Source organism: Kogia breviceps, chromosome X (assembly GCF_026419965.1).
Source record: "Kogia breviceps isolate mKogBre1 chromosome X, mKogBre1 haplotype 1, whole genome shotgun sequence".
Lineage (NCBI taxonomy): Eukaryota > Metazoa > Chordata > Mammalia > Artiodactyla > Physeteridae > Kogia > Kogia breviceps.
Window position 1 is genome coordinate 52,619,088 of NC_081330.1, and position 22,812 is coordinate 52,641,899.

Sequence of the window (22,812 nt, forward strand, 5' to 3'; positions counted from 1 at the left end):
TTCCATTGCTCCATATATTGTGATTATATTACTATTTTAATATTCACAACTGAAGTGGTTTATGTTAAAGTTTCATGACCCAGGTGTTTTCTGAGTTCACCCCAGAGTGCTGTGTACAGTCTTAATTTTTTAAAACAAAAACACTTCTCTATTTATAGAATAACTATACTAGATAAAATCTGCCAATATTTCTGTTCTTCAAAATTCCAACTTTGATATAACTGAGCAAAAGGTCCTTTTCTAAATTTACCAGAATGGTTGAGAATGTTAAAATACCTAAAATCTGTAGAGCTTCTCTCTCTCTCTCTCTCTCTCTCTCTCTCTCTCTCTCTCTCTCTCTCTCTCTCTCTCTCTCCCTCTCTCTTTCACTTTACATAGCTAGTGAAATTTTATTCCCCTTGCTTCCCTTCTTTTAATTGGATAAATCTTCTATAAACTTTTGCCTTCTCGGAGGAGTTAGTTCTCAAAAAGTCATCACTCCAAGGTCACAGTGATAAGATGGTTCAGATAGGCATTTGAAAACTCTCAGAAAGGTATATTGAGTGAAAATTCTCTAATGCTGTTATTTTAGTTTATCTCTCAAACACTAATGAAAATTCATTTTGACATTCTAGTCAGGCTCCATTTTCAGGTAATTCTCACACTTGATAAAGCCATCCAGGGCTAACAGAGTACTTCTGGCATAGTCTAGACCACCCTATGGCAAGTTCTTTTTCAAAGACAAAATTTGGTCTCTCAAACTAGAAAAACACTCATATTTAACCTAGCATATAGTTATGACAACATTTTGGTTCCAAACCTCAAAACAAGGTGAAGAAACCAAGACATAAATTCTAGAAAACAAATGTCAGTGAACAGATGAATAACTGTTTATTTTTAGTGGTGGTGCAGTTTAACCAATGAGGTAATTAAAATTTAACAATATGTGTGACATAGTTTATTTTTTTAATGGTAGAAAACCAAATTTTTCTAGACAGCTAGACTGCTCATATATATGTGAGCAGAACTTAAAATTTTCACATTGAAGGAGACCAAAATATACAATGTGAAAATTTTTCTTCAATAAATGGTGTTGGGAAAACTGGACAGCTGCATTAAAGAATCATACTGGGCTACTTTTTCACACCATATACAAAAATAAACTCAAAATGAATTAAAGGCTTAAATGTAAGACCTGAAACAATAAAAGTCCTAGAAGAAAACATTGGCAGCAGGGTCTTTGACATAGGTCTTAGCAATATTTTGGGGGGTCTATTTCCTCAGGCAAGGGAAACAAAAGCAAAAATAAACAAATGGGGCTACATCAAACTCAAAAGTTTTTGCATAACAAAGGAAACCATCAACAAAGCAAAAAAAGCAACCTACAGAATGGGAGAAGATATATGCAAATGATATAACTGATAAAGGGTAAATATCCAAAATACACAAAGAATTCATACAACTCAATATCAAGAAAACAAACAACCTGATTAAAAAATGGACAGAGGAACAGAATAGACATTTTTTCATAGAAGACATACAGATGGTCAAAAGACATAAGAAAAGATGCTCAACATCATTAATCATCAGGGAACTTCAAATCAAAACCACAATGAGATACCACCTCACACCTGTCAGAATGGCTATCATTAAGAGACAACAAATAATGAGTGTTGGTGAGGATGTACAGTAAAGGGAACACTTGTGCACTGTTGGTGGGAATATAATTGGTACAGCCACTGTGGAAAACAGTATGGAGTTTCCTCACAAAATTAAAAATAGAACTGCCATATGATCCAGCACAAAAACACTAAAACACTATTTCAGAAAGATATATACATCCTAATGCTCATTGCAGCATTATTTACAATAGCCAAGATATGGAAGCCAAATAAGAGTCCATCAAATATTATGAATAATGGAATATTACTCAGCCATTCAAAAAAAAAGAAGTCATGCCATTTGTGACAACATGGATGAATCAAGAGGATATTTGCTAAGTTAAATAAATCATACAGAGAAAGACAACAACTGTATGAGCTCATATGCATAATCTAAAACACAAAAACAAACTTCAGAGAACAAAAAGGCCGTTGGCAGAGGGGAGGAAAGTGGTTGAAAAAGGTGAAGGGGATTAAGAGGTAGAAACCTCCCGTTTTAAAATAAATAAGTCATGTGGATGTAATATACAGCATAAAGGATACAGTCGATAATACTGTGATAACTTTATATGGTTACAGATGGTTACTAAACTTATCATGGTGGTAATCATTTCATAATGTATGAAAATGTCAAATCACTATGTAATACACCTGAAACTAACATAGTATTGTACATCAACTATATTTCAATTATAAAAATTTTTTGCATTGAAAGATGACATTCTAAAGCCCAGTTTCTCAGAGGACATCAATTTACTGATTAACCATGTTTAGTTTATGGTAGTTTTCTCCGTGACCTTATCAGATATCATCATGCTTCATATTCACTGACTTTTGCTGTCACTGTTAAATTGTGAATTGACACCAAAATGGTCCCTTTTATTGCTAAAATCTATCATAAAATAACTGTATTACCAGAATATTCATGAAGTGATGCTGTCAGCAGTATGTTGTTTTGGCACAGTGGGAAAAGAAAGTGTTGGTGAAAAATAAAATAAAATAAGACTTGAAAATTGCTTCCAGGACTGTGTAAATGATACAAAATGTAGACAGCTCAGCTTGAAGCTCTTTTAAGGCAGAACTACAACATATGTCATCTTAAATACTTACAGTTTTAACTCCACTTAGTAGCTACTGTGGCTTCAGAAATGTAAGAAAAAAAAATATCACAACATATTTTGAAATAAATTTTCTTTGAAATTTACAATCTTACCTTTCCTGCCTTTTTTCCCTCGGATTTCCGCTGATTTAGGATAAAGTGGAGGCAAAGGAAGCAAAGGAAAATGAAACAAAACAAAAACAAAAACAAAAATCAGCTACAATTTGTTATTGCAAATACATTTTTTAAAAAAACATGTCAAAATTCCAAGTGCAATAATACACAATTTTGTTCTTCTAGTGAAACTATTTTCATCTGTTGCATTCTTCAGTGGTTTCAGGAAAGGGCTATAATAACATTGTAAATCTCATACAGCAATATGTAGAGCCATATAAAAATCTTCAATGGTCATCAAAAAGTCATTAAATCCTTAGCTCACATAGGTATTGGCCAAGAAAATACATATTTCCAATTAGATATTTTCTTATTTATTTTCCATCCATTTTTAAATGGATGAGTCTTTATCTCAAGCATGAACACATTTCTTAAAAAAAGAAAACAAAAAAAACTAGTTGGAGATTCATGAATTAGGAGTAAACATAAATATCTATACAGCTTTGGATACTCTCTCTAAATGTTAATTTTTGTGGGTCTTAGGAACACCTTAATTCAATTCTGTTCAACTAAATAATTTTTGCAGCCATCCTGGTAAAGTCATTTTGCTCATTTTTATTTAAGACTTCTTTTTTCCCCTATTCAACCTCAGGAAATGGGGTAAATTGATTTTGAAAACTCCAGAAGCATTTAGGCCATTTGTCACTTGGATTCATTCTCCTTTGTAGAGGATGAATACATCACATGATAAAAGGATCACATGTCTAATATTTCTAGCTAACAATGCTCCACAAAGTCCTTTCTCCTCAAAATTGATCTCAGTTCCCTGTCATTCCTACAGTTGTGAAAAAGTTTCTCTGAGCATCAGAGAAAATTGGGGAGGAGATAGAGATGAATTTGAAGTAAGGATATATACAAAGAGAGATACAATAAATGTAGTAAGAGGATGAATGCTGTTGTTTAGTGGTTTGATATGATTTCAGATCTGTTTGTTCATGACAAAAATTCTTTTGATCTAAGAACACAGTTGTTTTTATAAGTAAAGTTGTTTCGATAAAAGTATTGAAGTTGTGTCAGGATGTCATCATCAATATCTGCGGTTGCTGACAAGCACTCAGTAGTAGCTCAGCTGCTGAGGGGTACCGCCGGGGTCTTATCAATAAGAACATATGAAGAAGCAACTATGGCAAGAGGACATTAAAGTATAAATACCCAGAGTGTGTGAGAACCATCTGAGAGTGTTCGGTCTGGGCAAGGTGACTCTTTGCTGATCTTAATAGCTCTCAGAAGAATTTGGGGTATTTGTTCCTGCCTAGGAAGGTGGATCTCTGCTCAGCAGTGGTGAAAACCATGAAGCAGCCCCAGGGAAAGAGATTATCATGCTTGCCAACCTCAGTGCCTTCATTTCCTAGTGATGTGCTCTACAACAAGAGACTTTCATCTTTGTGCTGGCAGCTGGACATCAGCTCTCAGTTGACTAAGCTCTCTCTCCCGAGAACCAGCTCATAGAAATGTTAGGGAATCATTGACTGAAACCTTGACCAGGCATGATGATAACCTCTTGCCTGAGTTGTCTTGCAACAGAAGGTCTCGATGAAGAATGTGGTGCTGCCACCAAAAACTAACCAGGGGTATTCGGGAGAGGCCAAAGGAGGAAGGACATGCCAACCCATAGTATGTCATGTAAAAACTAACCTGGAAGAATTTGGGAGGGGCTAAAAGAAGGAGGGAGGAGACGACATGTCCTGCCCACCTCCCAGAAACCCTCACACTGGAATCCATCTTGGCTGAGAGATGTGAACGCCACCAGGGTGGACCCTGAGTCAGATCAAATATGGGCCATGCAAGATGATTGTCCAGGGATAACCCAGAAACGAATCCAATTACCATAAAACCTGAGACCGCAGGCCAGGTTTTATGGATACTTTTATGGATACTTTTACCCTGTTGCTCTCTGCCTGGGTGCCCATTTCCAATAAAGTATTTTGCTTTGTCAGTACATGTGTCTCCTTGGACAATTCATTTGCGAGTGTTAGACAAGAGCCCACTCTAGGCCCTGGAAGGGGTCCCCCTTCCTGCAACAGAAAGTTACACCACAACTAAATTTGGACTTTATTCCTTTCATCGTGCCCTTTGCCTGGAACAATAGTGTAATTAATCAATCATTGGTTTGGAGTATGTTATTTCTTTATTGGTTTATTAAGGGACATTATTTCATATGCTATTGGCTTGTGAAATTATAATTCCCACAGTAGACTTGTGTTAAATAAAATATTGGCAAAGATAATCTCAGTCTCTGAGCATAATCTGCCTTGAAACAAAACAAAGGCTCTGTATTTTGTTATACAATGACTTATTCTCAGACCAAAAAGGGTACAGTTTTTTTTCCTGTCGTTTTAATTAACTTGAGTTTCCAAAATTGACTTTTGAGGAAGGTATCCAGACATGGTCACAATTCTATTATCTAAGGAGATCAAAGTGTGTTTTTTTCTTTCTACTTTGGGTAGTTATTTTTAGCCTAAGATATTCTTATTGTCCTTATGTGTTGATCAAATTCAGCCATCAATGGCTCAGTGTTAGAATTCTATTTGTCTGTGAAGGCATAGCCTGAGGATAATGCCTTGAATAATCTCTTTCAAGAAAATGTCCTTGGATTTTAATGTCTTTAAATAATTGGTATTTACATATTTCCTTATTATGAATGATAATTCTTAAATAACAGGTTAAAAATGTTAACTTTCCAAAAGAAATAATATCATGGACAAAATACTCTTAAAAGTTTAAGAATATAATATTTATATTTAAGAATATAATATTAAAAAATACCATTCTTTATTTTATAGAACCACAATAGATTTTATTATATTCCCTCCATTAGAATTTACTGTCAAAAACACAGTATATTTTAGTTAGATATTTTACCACTTATTACTGAGCAATGCAAAATCCTTAGCAAAACAAGTGAAGATGTGAAAATGTTAATTATATCTATCTTGGTAAATTAGTGAATTATTGAAAAAGTAATGACTTAATATTTAAGGCTAGTCAACATATGAGAGCACCTCTTTACCATTGCAGTGAAAAAAGACAACTCCAGAATATGTGTTTATTTCCCTAAATTATATATTTTAATTAAGAGCATTGCCTATGCTGTGTTCCTTTTGCCCTTGTTTGAGAATTTCTATTGAGAAAGTTTAAAATAGATCAAATGGGAAATATTAAAATGATAGTCTTTGCATTTTCCACACCACACAGACAGAACACAATCTGTCACCGTAAATGGGCCCTATCTCATGACAACTAGACAAGCATTAGAATTAAAAGAAAGCACAGAAATATATTGGCAGGCATGTGAGTAGGTTGGCAAATTGATATCAGATTTGATGATAGAAACATTTAAAAAAATCAATTCTGGAAGGGGAAAAAACATGCTGAAAAGCAATTTCTATTTTAATGGAGACATGGATTTTTATACCCTTATTTTAAAAATGACCCCCAAGAGGCCAAAATTATATCAACAAAATCACTCTCCAAACTAAATTATATATAGTAAGGTAGGGGGAAAAGTTCACCAGTCTGAATGTTATGGGCTCAGAATTTTCTATAGTATACATTAGTCATGTAGTTTTCATACGTTCTTATTAACCTCTAGGAGTGAATAAATTCTAACTCTTACTGCCAATAAATGAACATTTCTCCTATTATATCTAATTTTCCAGTTTGATAGAGCTGATTGACTCTAATGAAAAAGAGGGCCAAGATATAGCATACAAGAGAAGTAAAGTGTGTTAATATCTAGGGAATGATCCAACTAGGAGAGCATCCTCAAATTTTAGTCAGCTCTCTTCTGTATCATACAGTGTTAGCACAGTAGAGTATGGTGGCAGATAAGTCTCACAGTGAAGAGTTATTCAAGTATACACTGAGGCTGTAGCTGTATCGGTATAATTGGAAGAAATAAGACCAAGTGATTTTGGTATTCCTCAATATCTATGTGCTTTTGTGTTTCAGCTTTGTCTGTGTTTGGCCTGTGCATTCAGAAGGAACACAGCAAGGACAAAGGATGGAGTCAACACAAGAAGAGATCTCTAACCCAAAAGAATATTGCCTTTGTGCAGTCTCTGAAAAATCCTAACTCCTTCTTTTACCCATCTCTAAGTTTACTACTTCTCTTTTACTTTTCTGACTTGTGTACTGTACAGCTGTTACCTTCATTCTGCCTTCATGTATTGCTGCTGCTTACAGAGCAGCTGTCCTCTTGAACACAACTATTAGGAATTTCTGATCACTAAGACTAATGACAGAGTAAAGGGAACAAGACTAGAGTCAGAAGTCACGGCAGCCACATCTCTAAACACAGGTAACAGAAAGAGGAAGAAACTTATTAGAGGACAAAGACAGCAGAGCTTATCCTAACTCACTACTCTGCCTGCTGATTAGGAAAGAAATAGAACAGAATGTGTACGGGAGACAATGCACTTGATAAGCACTGCTTTATTTTAAAAGCTGATTATGGGGCTTCCCTGGTGGCGCAGTGGTTGAGAATCCGCCTGCGGATGCAGGCGACACGGGTTCGTGCCCCGGTCCGGGAGGATCCCACATGCCGCAGACCGGCTGGGCCCGTGAGCCATGGCCGCTGGGCCTGTGCGTCCGGAGCCTGTGCTCCGCAACGGGAGAGGCCACGGCAGTGAGAGGCCCGTGTACCACCAAAAATAAATAAAATAAAAGCTGATTACAATTATCACTCAATAAAGCATCAACCATCACTAAATTTCTTTTTTTAATTGAAGTATAGTTGATTTACAATGTTAGTTTCTGGAAAACAGCAAAGTGATTCAGTCATACATACATATATATCTATTTTTTTCCTGATTCTTTTACCTTACAGGTTATTATAAAATATTGAGTATAATTCCCTGTGCTGTACAGTAGGTCCTTGTAGTTTATTTTATATATAGTAATGTGTATATGTTAATCCCAAACTCCTAATGTGTCACCCCCACCTTTCTCCTTTGGTAATCATGTTTGTTTTCGATGTCTGTGGTCTATTTCTGTTTCGTATGTAAGTTCATTTGTATCATTTATTTTTTAGATTCTACATATAAGCAATATCATATGATATTCGTCTTTCTCTGTCTGGCTTACTTTACTTAGTATGATAATCTCTAGGTCCATTCAACCATCACTAAATTTTTGTCAGCTGGATCAGGTGCAATAGCAACTTGAGATGTCCAGTAGTGGTCAAGATTTAACAAAAAACACTTTCAATGACACCGGCAGGGTTGTGGTGGTACCTTTTCTGAATGGCATGGTCAAATGAAAATAGTTATGACTGTGTACACAGAGCAGATCCCGAATAAATATTTGTCTAACAGATGGAAAAAACTGGGGAAGATGGTTTTTTATCGCTGTGTGTGCATGTGTGTTTATAAAAAATTAAAAGCCTATGGAGTCAGGTTTCAAATACCATACCATGTGGAGTATCCAACCCCTCCCCCTAATCTACGCTTTAAAAATATCAGAACTTGAAGTGTAATTTTTACTTGGCTTAAATCTCCATATAACTATCACAGCCTAGTTTATGTTTTTAGTAGGCTGGTACATGTGACATTGTATTTCAGAACTTTATTCAGTTAGCAACTTAGAGTGTTGTTGGCTTTAAAGGAAACATACTGGTGAATCTAATAATAATAATAAGCCTAAATGTCCTTCTCAACATGTTTGTTTACTATCTATTTACTCTCTAAAATATAAATCACCATTTCAAAAGAACACATTTAAGGGAATGTATCTATGGATTTTTATTGTCTTATTCTCTTTTTTCTAAATTTGAGACTGGTATAAAAATTATATATATAGTTTCAATGTATCAGAAAAGAGAATATGAAATTTGAAATCAGAAGATTCAGGTTTCAGTCCTGGGTTCACAAGTAGCTATGTGAACTTATTCAAGCAAAACTTTAGAAGGCTATGTCTTCCTCCTACACTGAATCCAAGGCATTAGCTACATTTAATGATGATGAAGGTGATGATTGTGACAATGGCAGGAATACTATTACTACAACTATCACTGCCACTGCTATCATCACCTTTAATTTATTAAGTATGAAGCATTTTAGTAAATGCGTTACAAATATCATCTCAATTGTTATAGTGACACTTTGATGTGAGAAAATTATCATTTCCATTTTACAAAGAGGAAAATGTGGATCAAAGAGATGAAGAAATTTACTTAATCATTCTTCTTGTAAGGTGTAGAACTGAGGTTTCAATCCAGATCTTCTGGATTCTAAAGTTCTAGGGGCTTCCCTGGTGGTGCAGTGGTTGAGAATCCGCCTGCCGATGCAGGGGACACGGGTTCGTGCCCCGATCCGGGAAGATCCCACATGCCGTGGAGCGGCTGGGCCCGTGAGCCATGGCCGCTGAGCCTGAGTGTCTGGAGCCTGTGCTCCGCAACGGGAGAGGCCACAACAGTGAGAGGCCCACGTACAACAACAAAAAAATAAATAAATAAAATAAAGTTCTAGAAGGTAAGCTCTGTGGCAGCAGGCATTTTGTCATTTTGGAGTTTGGAATTCTTCTATATTCTCAATGCCTTAAAAAAGTGCCTGGTACTAAAGAGACCTACAATAAATATTTATAGACTGAATCAAATAGTAAGATATTCCTCTATTATTTAATTACATAGATAATTAGAGCTAGATTGTAATAATTGATTAAGAATCTTACTGAAAAGCACAAATTTTGGAGCTATATTGACTGGATTCAACTCTTGTCTCTATCGCTTATTACCTATGTGACCCCAGGCATGTTTCTTCTTGTCATTTTGCATTAGTTTCATCATCTGTAGAATAGAGAAATATGAGTTCCTACTCTAGAGTATTTGTTACAAGGGTTAAATCAGTAAACTAGGGGCATCAAACAGTAGTTGGCACTTTGAATAGTGTATATATGTTAGCTCTTATTACAGGTGTTTTATTTTAACATCTTTATTGATATACCTAACATACCATAGATTTAATCCATTTAAAGTATAAATTCAATGGTTTTTTTTGTATATTCACAGGTATCTGTAATCATCACCATATTCAATTTTAGAACATATTCATCACCTTGAAAAGAAACCCTAAAACACAACATTGTAAATCAACTATATACCAATAAAAATTTTTTAAACACATAAAACAAAACAAAACAAAAGAAACCCCATACTCTTTAACTATCACCCCCTAACCTCTCACTTCTCCCAAGCTTTAGACAACCACTAACCTACTTTCTGTTTTTTTTTATTGTATATTTCTCTGCTCTGGACTTATGAATAAAATCATATAATATGTGGTCTTTTGTGGCTGGCTTCTTTCACTTATAACAATGTTTTCAAGGTTCAACCATGTTGCATCATGTTTCAGTAAGTCATTCCTTTTTTATGTCCAAATAATATTTCATTGTATAGATATACCACATTTTGTTTAAACATTCATCAATTGATGGGGATTTGGGTTATTTACACCTTTTTGGTATTATGAATAATGCTAATATAAACATCATACAGAAGTTTTTGCATGGACATGTGTTTTCTTTTCTCTTGGGTATGTACCTACGAGTGGAATGGCTGGGTCATAGGGTAACATTATGTTAAATCTTTTGAGGAAATGCCAGACTGTTTTCCAAAGCAGCTGCACAATTTTACACTCCCATCAGTAGTGTACAAGGGTTCCAATTTCTCCACATCCTTGCCATCAAGGTAATTTATGTTTAACTTTAGAATTAAAGACTGTCTAAATATTAGAATTAAATATTAGAATACTTTGAATTAAATTCCTATCTAAATATTTTTTAAACTATACACTGGAGTCCAAAATTATTTTATTTAGTTCAATAAAACTATTTAGCATGAACTATTCTACTATGTGAGCTTAATGTACTATTCCCTGTTAGTAAGATACCATTGAACAGGTTGCCAAACCCATCCGTTGAGAGGGTTGAAAAGTTATCTATTTCTTGATATGAATTTACATATAATTTGAAATATATTAAGGAAATTCCCTCTGCTAAAGTGAATGAAACTTTTTAAAATGTTTGTCAAATTATTTATTCAAATCCACCTACCTTATAGTATATCACTGTTAAAAGTCTGATAAAACAGTTTGGAGAACACATAGGATATCATGGGACAATGACATTGCATTTGCTGAATATGGGGGAAAGGGATTGAAAGTACTGATTAAATCCAGTTGAAATGATTTTTCCATGGGTGCTGAATCTTGGATTTGGAACATGCAGAGATTATATAGAGTACCAGAATGAGAGTCAAACTAAGGTGGGGAAAAACAATGCTTTATTCAAGATTGATACTAGAATTGATCTAACAAAGCTAATCAAGAGTAAAATATTCTCAAAATGACATAGAAGCGGAATATTATGGATGATACCAAATTCACAGTTTCTTATGAGAAGGCAGGGTTAAGTTAGAATACTATTACACTTGTTCTCATATAATCTTTCTGGTTTATTCAAAACCCTACTCTTGCCCTGAAACATTCTTATACTGTGACAATAACAAAATCAATGTGACAGACACGTCTGCTTTCTTAAAATATTGCATGCCAGTCAAAACAGTGTTTCATTTTTAATTGTTTGAATTTTGCATAAAGATACCTCTGTTTGCTGCTAAAGACATATGCAATTGTCTCCAATATCACTTTAAATTACAGATCATCTTAACGTGTCATTCTTGTGAAATGTAAAACTGAGAATGTTTCATTGCATCTATTAAAGTTTGTAGATGTTTACAAAATGAACATCAGAGTAATAAATTGATTATGAGAATAAACATCAGAATACAAATGATCTTTCTTATTTGCTAAAAGGAAATTATTGTTTTAATGTGCAGTAGCTACCCAGACTGCTTAATTCTGTGAATGCCTGGTTTTTATATTAGATGAAAGCATGAGTAACTAGATCTATGATAAGAAATAAAATTTTAAAAGGGACCTATGTGCCTGTCTTTATATCAAACTCTGAGATAACAAAAGGGTATTTTAAAACAGTATCATTAATTCATTACCATCAATTCAAGTGAACATTAAATTCTCATATAGTGGTCTCACATAGGTACTAGTTAAGCATATGACTTCCTGATTGTGACTTGAACCTAAGATATAGATGCATTCATTTTAATGTATCCTTCAGCTTTAGTTTTAATCTAATATTACCTAGCTTACAGCAGACTAAGTTATTATAATTGTCTGATACTCATTATCATTTCTTGCTTATTTCCTAGGTGGGAAAAATATTATCTTCTGGGATCATCATATAGTTTTCTTGAGCTCTTAGCTGATTACTGATATATTCTCCCCTATTTCAAACTCCTCTAGCAATTCCATACTTAATTTCCACTTTTAATGCATTTTCTGTAGAATTTTCAACTTTATTTCAAATCATCTGAAAAAACTGAAACTCAAAACCCTTCATTTTTTCCCCAGTTGAATTCATTGCTTTTACGTTTGTGAGATTTCATTAAGCTTGTCTTAATACTATCAACTCAAATGAAGCATAATAGCTTTAGTGGATAGAATAGTGTCCTCCAACAATTCATGTCCACTCCAAACTCAAAATTTGATCTTATTTGTAAAAATGGTCTTTGTAGATGTTAGTTAGTTAAGCATCTTGAGATGAAATCATCCTGGATTTAGGGATGTTCTAAATCCAAAGACTGGTGTCCTTGTAAGAAGAGGACACACACAGAACGAAAGCAGCCAAGTTATGGTGGGGCAGAGACTAGTGGGATGCAGCTATAAGCTAATGAATACCAAAGATTGCCAGGCGCCCACAGAAGCTGGAAGAAACAAGGAAGGATTCTTCCCTAGGGCTTTCAGAGGCACTGAGGACACCTTGATTTCAGAATTTTAGCCTGCAGTATTGTGAGAGAATAAATTTCTGCTGTTTTAACCAAATATTTTGGTAATTTGTTATGGCAGTCCTAGTTAAAAGTACAATTAGCGAAGGGGATATACTCCCATTTCAGGAAAACAATACACTAGGATAGAAAATAGGTTGTTCCGTTTTATGATTATCAAACCAAAAATGCATTGAAAGATTACTGAACACGAATCACTATATTTCATATAATATGTAAGTTTTGGGAGGACTGGGATGATTATAAGTAAGCATATGGTACAAGAGAAATAGAATATCCAGTTTTGAATAATGTGACATAGGTTCCAGTTCCAGATCACTCACTCATTTGTGAAACATTTAGCAGAAGCCTATTTGATACTATGTATAAATTTTCTAAATTATAGAAAAATGAATGGGATAAGGCCCTTGCCCAAAAGGATCTCACAGTTTAATAGGGAAGCCAGAGGTAGAAATAGATAATTACAGTATTACATTTTAAGTGTTATAATGGGCAGATGAATAAAATACTATCATACCACAAGGAAGCAAAGAGCTGTGTGACCCTGAGCAAATCCTTTGAGCTCTCTGAATCTTTTTCTTGATATGTAAAATGGAGATAACAATAACAATTCATAGCCCTCCTACCCTTTAGAGATTATTTTGAAGGTCAAATAAAATCCTCTTCCTCCCATCTCTCTTTTCTTCTTTCTTTTTCTCCCCCAACTATTTTGGACATCTACTATTTTTAAGAGTCCTATGAAGCAGACTTTCTCTTAGCTATTTAATATACATTATCTGAATTAATCCTTAGAATAGTTCATCATATAAATACAATTATGCTAATGTTACATGTGTGGAAAGTGAGGTACAGAGATTTATACTATGTGCCAAAATTGCGTGAATCAGGAAGGAAATATTCTTTTCACCCAAACCTGTTGTATGTCTTAGGTAGAAATGCATCAAAACTAAATATTATACTACTAGAAGTTAATGTTCTATGTGCCACAATATCTAGCAATAAATAAATTAGATGATGAATAATGTTTCAAATATGTATGAATAATTCCAAATAGATAAATATTATATATCCCCTATAGTACTTTATTTCCTAACTAATGATTTTCTATGCTAGAGAAAGTACATTCAGATGTGTTTCTATAGTCATTTGCATTGATTTTAACGTTAGGCAGTTATATTTGTATTTACCTACTGGATTTCTCTAAGTTAATTTTCCCTCAAAAATTACTGTTACAGGGCTTCCCTGGTGGCGCAGTGGTTGAGAGTCCGCCTGCCGATGCAGGGGTCACGGGTTCGTGCCCTGGTCCGGGAAGATCCCACATGCCGCGGAGCAACTAAGCCCGTGAGCCATGGCCGCTAGGCCTGCGCGTCCGGAGCCTGTGCTCCGCAACGGGAGAGGCCACAGCAGTGAGAGGCCCGCATACCACAAAAAAAAAAAAAAAAAAAAAAAAAAAAAAAATTACTGTTACATTTATATTAACAGAACATTCAATATTTTTACATATGCAAGTAACATGGCCAGCTGCATAATCTGGAGCCTCTAGTATTAGTTTATTTTCTTTAATGTAGGCAAACTACTAAATTGTATAATTGACCAATTTTCCAATTCATCCACTTTAATTCTTTGTTCAGTTTCCATCTGGTTAAGTCAGATGCATCATATGTAAGGAGAGCATCTTATTTGTGGAGAAAAGACCAAGGATTCACAATCTGGTTCCCCTTCAAGGTAAGAAGGACTACCTAGTGTGACAGTGCTGGGAAAATACAACCTTGAATGAATTTTTGTTTCCTCCATCACCTCTTACTTCTTCATTCACTCATTCACCAGGCTAGTTACTAAGATACAGCGATTGCCAAGATAGAAATAATCATCTTTGACCTTACAGAGTTATAGTCTTCATAAGGGAACAGAGACAAGAATATAGATAATTACAATACTTGTGATCTCAAAATAGTTTGGCACCTTTTCCCTCAATAATAGAGGTACCCTTGTATAATTTTATTTCCCAGAGAATAATTTCTAAACATTTAGTTATAGCTTTAGCAGAGATATAAAGTGAATATTAATTAAACACACAACTGAATATTTACCATAGCTAAACTCCAATATCTATGATGCTGCCAGATTTCTATAATACAGAAGTAAAAACACTCTTCCTGAGTGATCCATAAAGTCTTGAATTAACAAAGACTTACATTAAAACTGCATAAGATAGGGTCTGAGCTTTACTAAAAACGGTATTTCATTCCCCTAGAGGCTCGTCCGCCTCAGGTGTCTTCCCAGAATTTAGCTCTTAAAGTATCTAAAATATTTTAAGCTTGTACATTTTTTACTGTGTTGTGAATCTATCATGTAGATTTTCATCTTTTTTTCCCAATTTACCACATTGACATTGTTATTTTCAGCTTCCAATTCAACATAAAACAGTGGATGGTTCCATTTATCTCTCTGGCTGCATTTATTCTCAGCAGAGCTCTGTATTCGGGACATTTTTATTTTTATGATTGGTAATTTATTATTAGTATTTTTAGAAGAATGAGAGAGTTGTAATTCTTGGGAGCTTTAACTATAGAATTTTATCAGTCAACAAATATTTATTGAGCATCTACTATGTGACAAGCATGGTACTTAGGATCATGGGCTCTGGAAGTAGACTGCCTGGCTCAAAACTCAGCTCTACCACTTATTAACTGTGTGACCATGGGCCAGCTGCTTGAATACTCTATTTGGTGCTTGAGCTTGTCTATCTGTAAAACACCAAGAATAAAAATAGCAGCACTACGATAGAGTGTTTGTGAGGGCTAAGTGAGTTAATACAGTAGAGCACTTAACACCATCATATAGTAAGCTCTCAACAAATTCTGTCTGTTATTGTTAATATCAACATAATCATCCTTTATTTTAACCATGCACTGTGAAGCCTTGAGTACACTATAACAAATAAGGAAGAATCTTACAATCTACTGACCAAGTCAGCTACTAAAAAATACTTAGAGATGATCAATGAATTAATTTCTGATATATACGAAAATGCCTTGAATGGTAGTAAAAGACTGTGAGGGGAAAATTTTGCTTTGAGGTAGCAAGTAAATAACTACCTTATGAAAATGAATTATAGAAAACTGTATAATACTGATCTAGTTTTCCTGAAGCATATAAAATAAAGTCCCAGTTTTAAAAAATCAAATATTTTATTCAGCTAGTGACTATGGTCCAAAAGTAAAAAGCTAAGTTTATTAAGGGCTTTAAACATTTATAAATCTCTAGAGCCACAAGACTTAATGCATGGCCCTTAATGTTAAATTAAGTAGTGAAACAGAGGTTTCTATCTTGGGCTCATGGGATCAGAATCTTGGCCCAGATGATGAGATCTTTATCATATTCATTCTAATTGTGGCTCATCGTGAAATGATTAGATCTATTGTTAGAAAGAGAACTTGTCAGCACTAAGGATGCAGTGATTAATATAAAATTCAGTATAATTCCTTTAGATATATGTCTAAAATCTCAATTGAGCCCTGGACCCACATTATTGTGATTAAAGAAATTGTAATTGCCACCCTTTATTCACATTCATCACCTGACTAGGAATTAATCATTGCAAGCAAAGAACAGCAGAAAGCAAAATATTTCATAACTAGTACTATACAGATAGATAGCAAAACTTTAAAATGGGCTACAGGAACAATGCTTGATACCATAAGCCAAAACAAACGTTAAATCATTAGAAATGCTCTAACAAAATCTGTTTTAATTTCAGTTACGGTCAAATTTACCCTTGGGGCCATCAAATTTTTTTTCTTTCACAGTTATGGCAACCTTAATTATTTTCTTTTACCCCAAGAAAGGATAGAAAGTGAATTTCAGTCAGCCCTGCCTGATAATCTCCAAAAGTTTTATCTTAATTGTATGCTCTTTGTAGGTGAGTTACCGCTCTGACTTTTTTGTTCATCACAAAGACATGTTTCCAGGTTGTAGCATATCAACATTAAAAGATCAGGACTGTTTCATTGTTTCTCTAAATAAGGTCATGGCTAAAATAAGCAGAATTTAATGTAGGTGCATTTCCTTGGAATGAGAATATATCAAAACAAGAGTCAAGTGAAGGGAGAAAGTTCTGTTAGCTTAAAAAATACAGTGGTACAATTAGAATTCTAGAGAATTCTGCCAAACATTTAAAGAAGAGTTTATTCCAAGTATATTACAAGATAAATAAGAGGAAGCATGCTTCCCATTTCATTTATAAGGCTATTATTGCCCTGACACCAATGCTAGACAAAAACAATATAAAAAAATAAACTACTAACCAATATAACTTATGAGTGTAGAAGCAAAAATCCTAAACAGAATATTAGCAAATCAAATTCAACAGTGTATAAAAATAATTATACACCATGACCAAGAACATTCCAGGTGTGCAGGACTTGTTCAACATTGGAGAAACAATGTAATCCAGCATATAATCAGGCTAAGGAGGAAAATCATATGGTCCTATCAACTGATGCAGAAAAAGCATTTTGAAACCGAGCAGGACCATGGGTCTCCCGGGCATGGAAGCTTTTCTGAGTCCCCTGTTTCCTGTTTGTAGGGAATAGGCTTCAGCATCCATGAACTTCCCTGAGTTCCAAAGGGCAGGCTCAAACAGTTGCTGATCAGGGAAGGGAGCAGATGCAGAGACAAGGGAGGAGCAGTCAAGAAACAATAGTGGAACATTATAAATTGATAAATTTTCACAAAGTGAACACACTCTGGGTGTTCCACAATCATAACCTGGGTCAATAAATCACACAGAAGTAGCATCCAGAACCCAACATCCTGCTGTAGCCCACTCACTTCCTCATAGTTTAGTTTAGTCTATTTTTGTACTTTATAAGAATGGGATGATACTGTACTCTTTATTTTTGCATGGCTTCTTTCAACATCATTTGGTTTGTCCAATTTTCCCATGTGGTTGGGAAAACTGTGCAAATAATTTAATTTTTGCACTGTATTATATTCCACTGGATGAATATATGGCAATTTATTGATTCTATTGTTGAACAATCTAGGTTATTTCTAGCTTTTCCATACTGTAAATTATGCTGTTACGTATATATGTGCATGTGTTGGGTGAATGTATGTACACATTTCTGTGCTGTATATAACTTAGAAGTGGGATTGCTGGGCCACAGGCCATATCTGTTCAGCTTTAGTATTTAAATTACCTTTAAACCTCTATCATATCAGTGAGATCAAAGTAGTGAGGTGAGGCAGATTAAGTATTTACTTTAAAGTCAGCTGGAATTTAGTCCTGTTCCCACTACATTTTACTACTAATATTAAGCATGTTATATAATTTCGTTGACTCTCAGCTTATGTATCTGTAAAAATCATGTATACAATACCATACATTCTTATAAAAATACTAAATAGGGCTTCCCTGGTGGTGCAGTGGTTGAGAGTCTGCCTGCCGATGCAGGGGAGATGGGTTCGTGCCCCAGTCCGGGAGGATCCCACATGCCATGGAGCAGCTGGGCCTGTGAGCCTTGGCTGCTGGGCCTGCGCATCCAGAGCCTGTGCTCCGCAATGGGAGAGGCCACAACAGTGAGAGGCCCGCGTACGGGGGGGGGCAAACAACAAAAAAAAAACTAAATAAAATAGTGTACTTTGAAAAAATAAAATAGTGTACTTTGAAAAGTATTTTTTTTTAAAAAAAGAAACAATAGTGCAGCCTTGGGACAGGGTCCTGGTTCTGCCTCAAGGGATATACATAACAATTTCTTTGAGCTCTTCTGCAGAACTAAAATCCCCAACAAATGGAAGATGTTAACTACTTGATGAGCATTCTTCATTCCAGAGAGAAGGTCACAGTTTGGATAACATCAGAGAATCACAGAAGCTCATCAGGAGACCACCTGAGGCCAGATTAAAGGAATGCAGTTCCTGCACATACCCTGTTCCTTCTCAGCAACACTGTCCCTGAACCATTACTATAAAACTCTTCACCAAATCCCCTCAGGTTGAGACACACAGTTTTGAGGGCTTGAGCCCACAGTTTCCCCCTTTGCCTGGCAAAGCAATAAAGCTATTCTTTTCTACTTCACCCAAAACTCTGTCTCCAAGATTCAATTTGGTACCAGTGCACAGAGGCTGAGTTTTGGCATAAAAATGGCTATTATCAAAAAGACAACAAATAACAAGTGTTGGCAAGGATGTGGAGAAAAGGGAATCCTCATGTACTGTTGGTGGGAATGTAAATTAGTGCAGCCACTATGGAAAAAATTATAGAGATTCCTCAAAAAATTAAAAATTGAACTGCCAAAAGCACGTTCCTTAAAGGTAAATTGATTAATTAGATTTCTTCAACGTTTAAAATGTTTTCCCTGTGAAGAGGATGGAAATACAACCTATAGTTTGGGAAAATATATTTGCAATTCATACATATGACAAAGGAGTAGTATCTACAGCATGTAAAGAGCTTTCAAAATACAAAAGTAAAAAATTCTCAAGCAGTCCATTTACAACACGAACAAAAGATATGAACAGCCATTTCCTTAAAGAGGACGTACAGATGGCAAATGAAAAGATGTTCAACATCATTACCATCTTAGTCTGTTTGAGCTGTAATAAATAAATAGCATAAACTGGATAGCTTATATACAACCAATATCTATTTCTCACAGTTCTGGAGGTATGGAAGTCCAAGACTTGGCTGATTCGATGTTTGGTAAGTGGCTAGTTCCTGGTCTGTAGAAGGTGACTTCTTGCTTTGTTCTCACATGGTGAAAGGGCAAGGGAGCTTTCTCAGGCTTCTTTTATAAGGACACTAATTCCACTCCTGAGGACTCTGACTTCATGACCTAATCACATTCCAAAGGCCTCACTTCCTAATACCATCACCTTGAGTGTTAGAATTCCAGCATATGCATGGCGGGGTGGGGCACAAACATCCATACCATAGCAATTAGCCATCAGGGAAATACAAATTTAAATCACAATGAGAACATTACACATCTATCAGAATGGCTAAAGTTAAAAACAAATAGTAGCAACACCAAATACTGGAGAGATTGCAAAGAAATGAATCACTCATTCATTGCTGATGGGAATAAAAATGGTATAGACACTGTGGAAAGCAATTTGACAGTTTCTTATAAAACTAAACATGTGACCCAGCAATTATACTTTTGGACATTTATCTCAGAAAAATTAAAATTTACATCACAACCACACCACAACTTGAACACTAATGTTCATTGCAGCTTAATTCATACTTAAGAAAAAATTAGAAACAGCTAAAAAAATTAGAAACAACTCAGATGCCTGTCAACAAGTGAATGGTTAGACAAACTAATGTTACTCAGCAATAAAAAGAATGAACAAATTGATACATGCAACAACATGGGTGGACCTCCAGGGAATTACGCTGAGTGAAAAAACCAATATCCAAAGGTTACAAAATGTATGATTTGATTTATACACATTCTTAAAATCACAAAATTATAAAAATTGAGAATAGATTAGTGGTTGCCAGAGATTAAGCATGGGGAAGAATGGTTTGAGGGAGATGAGTATGCTAATAAAAAGGCAACAAGAGGGAAGGTTTTAGTGATAGAACTGTTCAGTTTCTTGACTGTGGTGGTGGATACATGAACATACACGTGATATGGTTGTGCAGAACCACACACACACACACACACACACACACACACACATAAATGCAAATGAGTGTATGTAAATCTAATAAAATCTAAATGAGTTTGGTGGATTGTACCAATGTCCATATCTTGGTTTTAATATTATGTTAGAGTGTTGCAAGATGTTACCTTTTGGAGAAAACAGGTAAAAGATACAGGGGAACTCCCTGTATTATTGCTTACAATTTCATTTAAACCTAGAATTATCTCAATAAAAATTACAATTTAAAAAACAAAGCTTACTTAAGTTTAAAACAGACTAACCAAGGAAAAGCAAAATTTTTAGAAACCAATAAGCTGCCATGTCTGGGACAAAATATATTTGCTATAAACATTTTCTCTGGTACAGCAGACTTCTGCTTATAGGTATGTCCAATTTTTATAGTTATAACAAATTTTTAGTTGTTTGTAACTGGAGTTTTTTAATGCTCAGTTGTTTTAAAGAAATGGCAAGGGAAAATAAAAAGTGGAAAATGAAATAAGATCTATCTATGAAGCTGGAAAGAACTCATCATGGGAAATATTGGATTTGGACACCATTAGAGTACAACTTTCATGTGTGCTGTAAGTGATAAGATTAAATATATTGAGAAGAGTATATTGTTTTTTATAAGTCACTGCACACCATTTCTTTGTTGATGCATTCATTCTATTCTTTCTAATTTTATTTAGCAGTTTGTTAAAGAAAAAAATAATATGATATGTATCTCTACTTTTTTTTTAGAGCTATATTCATTTGTGTTAGTCCTCATTAACATCACAGCCAATGGGTCTTCTTTATTACTTTATGAAGGTGACCCTAATTTATAATAACTCTGTTCAAAATATGATGCAATTTATTTGGACCACTATTCTCATTTATATTTAAATGCACACCATTAAAATCAGTGCAACTTTATCATTACTATTTCAATATCAGCTCCTGTATGTCATCACATGAATATATACTAGGCAACATTTTTCTTGGGCAGAGTAACCTGCATTAAAAATGTATACACAAACTATCCTCTTAGTCATAATTTCAAGATTTTACTGAGATTAATAAAAAACCAAAACCCCTAGGCCAGCATTAAACTGTCATCTGACATGGAGACATTTTTAGCCTGGTTCAAGTCTAGTCAGATGGCAAACTTCAAGTGATTGAGAAAAGTAACTGTTTAAAAAAAATAGTAATTCTACAGCAACTTCTACAAACAGACTTGTATAACTTTTCATTAGCAGAGCCACATATTTGACCATTATACCAATATTATAATTGGGAAAATTGATCAAATGAATATTAAAAATACAAAAAATTAATTTAAAATGTGGGCTTTAAAGTTTAAGAGGTAAGGGTGAATTTTACTGTATATCTAATTATACTTCAATGAAACTGTAAAAATATTAATGACAATATAGGTGGTGATTTGTGCAGGGAAGAATTCATAGCTAACCTTCAATGATCCCCACCCTTGTCTAAGCCCCTGTACTTTGATTGTGGGTAGAACTTATGAGATGTCACATGCATGATTATGTTCGATTATTTTATATTATATGACAAAAGGAAGATTGTCCTGGTTAGGTCCCCTAATCACATGAGCCCTTTAAAATCAGAGAGTTTTCTCAAGCTGGTCAAAGAAAAGGAAGTCAGAGAGATGCAGAGCAGGTGTTCTGGAAGAAAACAAGCATTCCTGTTGAGAACTGCCTATGTTGAAGGTCACATATCAAGGAACTGTCGGTGATTCTAGAGTTGAACCCAGATAACAGCTAACCAGTAAACAAAGGCTACAGTCCTACAACCGCAAATGAATTTTGGCAATAACCAGTATGCTTGTAAGAAGACTTTGAGCTCCAGATGAGAATCACAGCCCCAGTCCATGCCTTAATTTCAGCCCAGTGAGTTCCTGAGTAGAGAATCCAGTCATACTGTGCCTGGACTTCCAACCTATATTCAGGTAATAAATTTGTGTGTGTGTTTTACGCTATTAAGTAATGTTTTAGCTAGCAGGAGAAAGCTAATAAATGGTTATACAACTATTCACTGGAACATTATTTCAACTTTGTTGTATATTTGAACATTCTTTTAATTAAATGTTGAGATAAGAAGGAAAAATCTAAACGGGTGAGCAATATTGGAGAAGTGACTTGTTAATCTTCAGAACAATAAGCTTTGGTTTCAGTGGAAAAAAGGGTGCTACTTACTAATTTCAGGAGCAATTCATCTGAGTATGTGCCAAAGGGTGCAGATATGGCTAATGGAAGATAATAAATAACTACAGTGTGTGGTACATAGTGAAGGAGAAATAAAGTGCTCTGAGTTACATTACAATGTTCAATCAGACAGTTGGGTCAGTTAATGTATGAACTAAAGGTTGGCACATCCAT

At 34.8% G+C, this 22,812-nt stretch overlaps 1 protein-coding gene across 6 annotated transcripts in view; it reads right to left on the reverse strand.

The window, feature by feature from the left end:
* PCDH11X (protocadherin 11 X-linked) overlaps window positions 1-22,812 on the reverse strand; it is a 779,467-nt gene that overhangs the window by 342,074 nt on the left and 414,581 nt on the right. For 4 of the 6 annotated variants that reach the window (XM_059049893.2, XM_067023490.1, XM_067023485.1 and 1 more), the window contains one exon: window positions 2,854-2,883. The exons of the other annotated variants lie outside the window; for them this stretch is intronic. In XM_059049893.2, the coding sequence (XP_058905876.1) occupies window positions 2,854-2,883 (30 nt within the window). The remainder of the gene's footprint in view (window positions 1-2,853; window positions 2,884-22,812) is intronic. 6 annotated transcript variants of the gene reach the window in all.